This window comes from Otolemur garnettii, unplaced genomic scaffold, assembly GCF_000181295.1.
Source record: "Otolemur garnettii isolate 467f Iridium unplaced genomic scaffold, OtoGar3 scaffold00179, whole genome shotgun sequence".
NCBI lineage: Eukaryota > Metazoa > Chordata > Mammalia > Primates > Galagidae > Otolemur > Otolemur garnettii.
This window is the reverse complement of record NW_003852574.1, coordinates 731,613-740,565: the sequence shown is the minus strand read 5'-3', so window position 1 is coordinate 740,565 and position 8,953 is coordinate 731,613. Positions and strand designations below refer to the sequence as shown.

At 51.2% G+C, this 8,953-nt stretch overlaps 1 protein-coding gene across 1 annotated transcript in view; it reads left to right on the top strand.

Moving 5' to 3' along the window:
• PFKFB4 (6-phosphofructo-2-kinase/fructose-2,6-biphosphatase 4) overlaps positions 1–4,653 on the top strand; it is a 56,216-nt gene extending 51,563 nt beyond the window's left edge. Inside the window, exons 13-14 of the mRNA XM_023519515.1 lie at positions 1,745–1,809; positions 4,027–4,653. Coding sequence (XP_023375283.1) covers positions 1,745–1,809; positions 4,027–4,086 — 125 coding nt within the window. The 3' untranslated portion in view covers positions 4,087–4,653. The remainder of the gene's footprint in view (positions 1–1,744; positions 1,810–4,026) is intronic.
• Positions 4,654–8,953: the final 4,300 nt, after the last annotated feature.

The window sequence follows — 8,953 nt, the reverse complement described above, 5'->3', positions numbered from 1 at the left end:
AAAAAAAATCCATTCCTGGCTGGGCATGGTGGCTCATGCCTATAATCCTACCACTCTGGGAGGCTGGGGAGTGTGGATTGCTTAATTTCAGGAGTTAGAGACCACCCCGAGGAAGAGTGAGACCTTGTCTCTACTAAAAATAGAAAAACTAGGGGTGGTGCTTGTGGCTCAATGAGTAGGGTGCCGGCCCCATATACTGAGGGTGGTGGGTTCAAACCTGGTCCCGGCCTAACTGCAACAAAAAAATAGCTGGGCGTTGTGGTGGGCTACTGTAGTCCCAGGTACTTGGGAGGCTGAGGCAAGAGAATTGTCTAAGCCCAGGAGTTGGAGGTTGCAGTGAGGTGTGATGCCATGACATTCTACTGAGGTCAATAAAGTAAGAATCTGTCTCTTAAAAAAAGAAAAAATAGAAACACTAGCTGGGGTTTGACACCCATAGATCAGTGAGTAGGGCACCGGCCACATACACCAAGCCTGGTGGGTTTGAGCCTGCTAAACAACAATGACAACTGCAATCAAAAAATAGCTGAGCATTGTGGCCGGCGCCTATAGTCCCAGCTACTTGGGAGGCTGAGGCAAGAGAATCGCTTAAGCCCAAGAGTTTGAGGTTGCTGTTTGAGTGCTGTGGTGCCACGGCACTCTACCCAAGAGAAGCAAGGCTGCTGGCTGCTTAAACTTGAGAATATGGGGTGGGGGGAACTGGCCAGAAAATTAAAGTTACCAAAAGAATTGATCTAGGATTTTCACAGGGCCAGCACAAATCAATGTTTTGGTCTTGCTTCCTATTCAAAGCTGTGAGACTCTGTCTCAAAAAAAACAAAGAAAAGAAAAACTAGTTGGGCATTTCAGTGGGTGCCTATAGTCCCATCTACTTGGGAGGCTGAGGCAGAAGGATCACTTGAGCCTAAGAGTTTGAAGTTGCTGTGAACTATGACACCAAGGCACTCTACCCAGGGTAACAAAGTGTGACTCTGTCTAAAAAAAGTACATAGCCACAGGAAACCTCCCCAGTGGTCCTTCCTTACCCATTGTCCGCTTACTTGAGGGGCTTTTATACTGGTTTTTACAAAATCCTCACAAAGCCCCATAGCTCCCAGGGCCTGGACCTTAAAATATTCTGGGTGGGGGGAGTTTGAGTCCCACCCCTGCCTCTCAGTGTGTCAGCAGAGACCTCAGGCACCTTATCTCTTGGGTCTCAGTTCCTTCGCCTTTAATACAAGTGCTCTTGGGAGGATGACTGTGGAGCTCAGTGGTAGCTGGTATCATTCCAATGTGTGCCCTCTTGTACTGTACGTGGGGAGATTGGGCCTCGCTTGGCAGAGTTGGGGTTGCGTGGTTTTGGGGTCCTAAAGACTGAGAGTGACCCCACATTGAGCTTAGGCCTGCTGCTCCCCTGACCACCTTGGTTCCAGGTTAGGGAACTTGGGCCTTCGTGTGGACCTGTCTGGGCTGTCACATGTAGGTAAGCAGGAGCCTGAGGGGGCACTCCTCAGAGCTTCCTAAAGTGGAAGGAGCAAAGTGAGGCAAAGGTGCCTGCTCCATTCCCCAAAGCCCATCACTTCCTTTTTTTTTTTTTTTGGCCAGGGCTGGTTTGAACCTGCCACCTCCTGGCATATGGGGCTGGTGTCCTACTCCTTTGAGCCATAGGAGCCGCCCAGCCCATCTCTTCCTAAGAGAAGCGTCTATCCTCTGGGGCTTTGCTGCCTTTTGGGAGGCCAGTGGATTTACATCTTCCCTTTGGCAGGTTGTAAAGTGGAGTCCATCTTCCTGAATGTGGCAGCTGTGAACACACACCGGGACAGACCTCAGGTAGCACTGCTGGGGTGGCGGGTGTTCCTGGGGGTGTCCAGACACCGTATATTCCAGGGCCAGGCCCAGCTACGGCACCTGCCAGAGGGAGCTTGAATCTCTGCTAAGGCTGTTTTCTTGTGGTCAGGGAGGGCCTGACTCTGGGGTGGCTCTGCCACAGGCCTTCCCAAGACCAGCTGTCCTGGGGAAGGGGAAGTCCCTAGAGCTGAGCCACTGGGCTAGGAAGTGACTACATGTGGCTGTGGCAGGCTCCCCAGCAGCCCCATGGAGGTTGAAGCATTCAGAGGGCAGGTGGGGCATCCGCTCCCTTGCCTCCAGCCCAAGCCTGACATGTACCTTTTCTAACTCCAGAACCTTTAAAAATTAATACAAGGCTCGGTGCCCGTAGCACAGTGGTTACAGCGCCAGCCACATACACCAAAGGTGGTGGATTTGAACCCGGCCTGGGCCAGCTAACCAATAATGACAACTGCAACAAAAAATGACCGGTCCTTGTGTCGGATGCCTTTAGTCCCAGCTACTTGGGAGGCTGAGGCAAGAGCATTGCTCGAGCCAAGAGTTTTAGGTTGCTGTGAGCTGTGACACCACGGCACTCTACCAAGTGTGACATAGTGAAACTCTTGTCTCAAAAAAAAAAAAAAAAAACTTCTCAAAATGTCACCCAGAACCACTCTCAGTGCCCCAAGGGGGCAGTGTAGGAAGGTCCCTCCATAATGCTAGTTGCCCCTCTCATCAAGGCCAAGGGCTAGACATAACTTTTGGGATTCCTTGTCCCACTTCCTGGAGTGCACAGCACTTAGAAGGCTCTTTGGGCCTCAGCCCTTCCTGTTGCCATCCATGATGGGCCCTGCTTGGGCCTTGGATCCCTATTGAGGGTGCAGGCTGGACATCTGGTCCAGCCTGCCAGATATCCCCACTCACCTATAGCCCCTTGGCCTTAACTCTATAGGCAGAGATGTGTGGATGTAACGTATTATTTCCCAAGCCTGCTGCCCCAACCAGGACCAGTCATTGTGGGCCTCTTTCCCTTTTGCTCTGAGAGTCTAAGTGTGTCTTCACCAAGTAGGCTCAGTCTGGCACACACAGGTCACAGGGAAAGGTATTTCTCTAATAGGTATCTTTTGGGCTAAGGAAAGCCCAGATGGCATTGGACCCCAGCACTGACAGATGATGGTGAGAGAGGGCCTTGGGCCTCAGAGTCTTTGGGGGCTGACCTCACTAGCTCATAGACATGGTGTGGCTGACAGTCACTCTGCCCTCTTCTGAGTGGGTACTTCTCAGAGCAGACTTCTACTGGCCACAGTTTCCTAGCTGGTTCCCTTTCAGGTGGACAAGATCCTACAGTCTCCTGGCTCATGGCAGTGGTAGGAAAAGGGGCAGGCAATGGTGGGAAAGGGGACCCTCAGAAAGCCTGCTGCACAGTGAGAATTATACCTGAAATGGCTAGTCCTGTGAGCCCAGGGCGTGGGCCATGTCTCCCTCCCCACAGATCTGGGCTTGCCTGTTACACAAGGCTCTAGCCCAGGTCATCAGTGACTGCTCCTGCAGGTGATGGTTCTGAGGGCCCACAGCTGGGAGGTTGAGCCACCAGGATCTTGGCTCATAAGACAGCCTCATAGAGCTAAAGGAAGTCTCAATCTCCTCATTCTTCAGGCATGAGGCATCCTGAGCTCAGCAGGCCCAGGACAGAGCTAGACTCTGCAGCTGGGTGAGGGCCAGCTATGGACTTCAGGGGCTCCAGGGGGCCCTGTGCTCTAGTCCTGAGGGGACAGACTAAGAGATAACCATAAGCTTCTGAAGCTACACCTGTCATCTGTCTACCAACTCCTTGAGCCAGGAAGGAGGTGCCCCCAGGAGCTGAACCATTTCCGTGCCCTCAGATGACAATGAGAACCCCAAGCCAGGGTTCCTCCTTAGTTGACCCAACCCTGAGATAGGTGGTAAGAACAGCCTTGCTCTGAATATTGCCTGGCCTGCCTGCACTGGAACAGGCTACAGGTGGCACCCTCCACACCTTTGTTTTGTTGTCTGTCCGCCCACTGTGGCACAAATCTCTTGACCCTACATTCTTAGGGAAGTTGGGGTCAAGAGTCTAGAGCTGGGGCTTTAGAGGTAAGAATGAGCCCCCTGACAGGCCACAGTGATCAGGAAAGCTGACTGCAGGTGTCCCATTTTCCTGCCATAAGGGAAAGGTTCTGTGTTTTTATTGTCATACAGAATGTAGATATCTCGAGACCTCCGGAGGAAGCTCTTGTCACAGTCCCTGCTCACCAGTGACCATCGCATCCACTGTGACCCCTGGACAAGCACTGATCGCTATAGATGAAGTTATTTCAGGCCTCGCCCCTAGTCTGTGTGACAGTTGCCGTGCAGGAACGTACTCAAAGCCATGTGTGGCCTATGGGGCCCAGAACCCTGCCCCAGCCCACTTATTTGTTGACTATGACAAGATTGTATGTGGTTCCTGACCTGCTGCTGGGGATCATGCGGCCAGACTGCATCTGCCCGGGCTGGTGAGAGGTCACCCGGCACTAGGGTCTCCTGTTGCAGCTCTTAGGTGTTCTTTCTCACCAGGTGGCTTGGCTTTGTGAAGTGTGCAACCCTAGAATGTGAAACAGAAAGTGCTTGCCGTGGTGTTCCCACTGCAGACCAGCTGCCTGCGGTGGCCCCTGCCACCCCTTGCAGGACCTCTGCTATCTTCTCTGTGGCCGCTTCCTGAGCAAGAGGGCAGGTCTTCAGGAGACTAACAGGGTCTTTAGTTCCCCAACAGGGACTAAAGAGCAGCAACCAAGGCAGACGCCTCTTGGGCCACCACCGGCCAGGCCACGTATCTGGGTGACTGTATCTGTGGGCACTCATGAAAGCAACACGCTTGCTTCAGCACACTGTAATGCATGGGAACATGCAGAGAGGGGAGCATGTGTGGTCACCCCTCTGCAATTGTGCAAACACTGGAAAACTTGGGGGAGCTGGTGGCTAAGGGTACCCTTTCCAGGCTACTCTCATAGTGAAAATGCCTAAAGATAGGGCAGCTGTACGAGTTACCCTTCCTGGTGCACACACCAAAGTGCTCAAGGGGGAGGCTGCCATCCCTCTCCCCTCCCTGGCTGTGTACACTGGCAGCTGAGGAGGAGGTGGCCTCTCAACTGTTGCTGCCTGTGTCCACACTGGTGGCAGAGACATGCATTTGCCATTAGTGATTCAGATAAACTTGTGGTCCTGTAAAACTTGTTCTGTTTGTTGACCTCTACCTGTGGCCCTGAGGAAGGGAGAAGACAGAACCTGGAGGTAGCTCCTGGGCAAGGGACAGTTTGCCCAGCCATATCACACTTCATGTGCATGTGAAGCTGGTGAAAATGCCCTGTGAAATCTGGCATCTATCATGCCCCTGAGTTCTTCTTGGCCCAGAGAGGCAGTCTAGGGAGTGGGTTCTCGTTATATTTTATAGCAGGCAAACAGAGTAGCCAGCAAGAAATGGGGTTGGGTCAAAGTCTGGAATTATAGTTTGGTGCCTTGCTATCCACAGGTGGACTTTGGTGAGGTCAGGCCCCTGGATCCTAATCCCACTTTGTACTCAGAACATTTTCTGGCTTGTGCCTGGCAGAGCAGCTCACATTTTCTGCCCTGCCAGGGCTTTGTGTTCTATAAGTACCACCTGTCCCTGAGAGAAATTAGCATCTCTGGTCTCAGCAGATCTGGTCTGTCATCCTCAAGTGCTATAGCTGTGGGTAAATACAGGTGGAAAGATGTCTGGCGTAGAACCAGGGGAGGATCCTCCTTCTGGACTCATCCACGGGAGCCCCAAGCCCTTTAGACCCAGGGCCAGAGGACCATGCCACTGCCTTCGGAACATAGGGACTTCAGCTTTTACTTCTGTCTGCTGGAGTTTTGGTAACTTGTCACTTAGACATGTGTTAGCCATGTGGGGTCCTTTTGGGCATGTACATCTGGATGTCACCTGAAGTGAGACCACTAAGAACCTTCTCATTCTGTACACAGGGGAGTCAAGAGCTGCTGGACTGGGTACATTACAAGGACTGAGATAGGGCAGGGGAAGTCTGGGAGATGGGCATGGAGAGGGTGGACCCTGGGCTCTGCCCTGAAGTGGTCTCTGCACAGGCAGAAGGCATGCCAGGTTTCAGCTATGCTGGCTAATGTGCCCATGTTGCAGTTGTTCTCCTGATTTCCCTAGAATGGATGGTATTGGATCTCAGCCACACCTGACACTGTGTCCAGCATTCTTCGCAATAAATACTTTTTAAAAAACAAATAAGTTGTAAGGTTGTATTCTATAGCCAGTTCTCCATATTCTTCCTGGCCAGCTCCATAGACATCCCATGTGTGGTCTTTCCCCTAGGTCTGTCTCTATTGGAATCCTTGGCTCAGCCCTCAACCCCATACTTAACCCTCACTAGAGGGGAATCCTGTTGTCTAGAGTGAGACCTGGCCTGGCACACAAGGACAGATATGGCCCAAGGTTTCTCTGGGCTGATCTGGGATCCTGGTCCCTGTCCCTAAGCAAGAAGCAGATGGTTTTTGGTGGTGGTGGGAATGCAACTGAAGTAGAGTGCTGTTAAGGTAAGGATTCTGAGGTCCCTAGAAATGTGGGTCCCAGGCCAGGTATGGTGGCTCACATTTGTAATCCTAGCACTCTGGGATGCTGAAGATCCCTGGAGCTCAGGAGTTCAGGGCTAACCTGATCAAGAGCAAGACACCATCTGTATTAAAAATAGAAAAAGGTAGCTGGGTCTTGTGGCCTTGTAACCTTTAGCTACTCAGGAGACTGAGGAAGGAGGATCACTTGAACTCAACAGTTTGAGGTTGCTGTGAACTAGACTGACACCATGGCACTCTAGCCTAGGTAACACAGTGGAGCTCTGTCTCACAAAAAAAAAAAAGAGAGAGAGAGTGGCGCCTGTGGTTCGAGGAGTAGGGTGCCAGCCCCATATACTGAAGGTGGTGGGTTCGAACCCAGCCCCGCCAAAACTGCAAAATAAAAAGAGACAGGGGTGACCCCTGTGGCTCAGCTGGTAGGGCTAGGGCGCTGGCCCCATAAACCGAGGGTGGTGGGTTCGAACCCAGACCCGGCCAAACTACAACAAAAAATAGCCAATAGCCAGGCATTGTGGCGGGCACCTGTAGTCCTAGCTACTCGGGAGGCTGAGGCAAGAGAATCACATAAGCCCAGGAGTTGGAGGTTGCTGTGAGCTATGTGACGCCACGGCACTCTATGGAGGGCAATAAAGTGAGACTCTGTCTCTAAAAAAAAAAGGAAGAGAGAAATGTGGGTCCCAAATGTTTGCCTCCTTGGGGAGGGAGATCTGAGGCTGGGTCAAAGTTGGAGGGATGCATGAGGCTGAGTAGAGGCATGCAGGCTAGCTCTCTGGTGTTTTCTTTGTCTTACGCATCTCAAGCGGGGAAGGTAGAGGCAAGAGGCAGGGTTTTCCTTTTCCCATACCTCTCAATGACTGGGCTGTCCATTCTTCCTGCTTTGGGGATGGCTGTGGGAGCGGGGTGTGGCAAGGGTCCTCCTAAATGCACAAGATGGGGTGCATGGCTGGGTGCCACCTGTGCCTCTCCCAGTGTGTTAAGGCACAGGATGCTGTGGCTAGGCTGTTTCTGGGTGGTGTGAGGTGGCCAAAAGCTATGGCTTTGCCTTACCTCGCAGCGTCCTCACAGCATCAGAGGGAGGGACAGCTCTGTGGGGGTTCAGCTAGCACTCAGTCCCAAATGCCCTCCTTGTGAAAAACTCAGGGTACAGCTCAGGGGGTCCTCACCCCATCTCTGGGCACTGCATTCCTGGTATGGGCATCTAACGTCCTATGAGGCTTCTCAGCACTTTTTGAAGGTTTTTTGTTTTTGTTTTTGAGACAGTTTGACTTTGTTACCCTTGGTAGAGTACCATCGCATCATAGCTTGTAGCAACCTCAAACTCTTGGGTTCAAGAGATCTTCTTGCCTCCACCTCCCAAGTAGCTGGGACTATAGGCGCCTACCACAACGCCCAGCTATTTTTAGAGACGAGATCTCCCTCTTGCTTAGTCTGGTCTTGAACTCCTGAGCTCAAGTAATCCATCTGCCTCAGCCTCCCAGAGTGCTAGAATTACAGGTGAGAGTCACCGCGCCTGGCCTATGAAGAAGTTTGAAGATTTCTAGCAGCAAAGGAATGATAGAAGGAATGAAATACAACACTGTCAGAATTTTTCTTAGGTCCAAGGTTCTACCACAGCCTAGAAAAGGCAACTATATTATGTTGGGGGAGTTTATAGCATTTTGGGTTACTGGAAAATAATAACCTTCAGAGACAGACAGAGGATATCTGGATAGAATGGAATATTATTGCAAAGATAGAAGTTTCAGCACTATTTGATTTATACATATCACCTGCGTAGGATGGTGTTGCTATGTTTAGTTTAGACTGATCATTTATCTCCTAGGGCCAAACATGTGTTTTTAAAATTCTTTTTTATTAAAAATTTTTTGGGGGCGGGCAGCACCTGTGGTTCAAAGGAGTAGGGTGCTGGTCCCATATGCCAGAGGTGGTGGGTTCAAACCCAGCCCTGGCCAAAAACTGCAAAAAAAAAAAAAAAAAAAAAAAGGTGGGGTCCATCTGTAATACTAGCACTCTGGGAGGCCAAGGCAGGTAGATTGCTTGAGCTTGGGATTTCAAGACACTCCCCACCTACCATCGCCGGGCAAGAGCAAGACCACATTTCTACTAAAAACAGAAAAACTAACTGGGCTTGGTGGTGGGCACTTTGTAGTCCCAGCTACTCTGGAGGCTGAAGCAAGAGGATGGCTCAAGCCCAAGAGTTTGAGGTTGCTGTGAGCTATGATGCGATAGCACTGTACCCAGAGCAACAGAGTGAGACTCTGTCTCAAAAAAAGAAAAAAGATTTTTTGTGGAGGCAGGGTCTCACTTTGTCACCCAGGCTTGTGGGTGGGGAAAAGAGGGGAGAAGGAAGACTGGGTCAGAGAAGTCATGGGGTATGGATTATGTTGGGCCTTGGGAGGGAATGGGGCACCATAAAAGACTTTTTTTTTTAGACAAAATCTCAAGCTGTTGCCCTGAGTAGACTGCTATTGCATCACAGCTCACAGCAACCTCCAACTCCTGGGCTTAAGCGATTCTCTTGCCTCAGCCT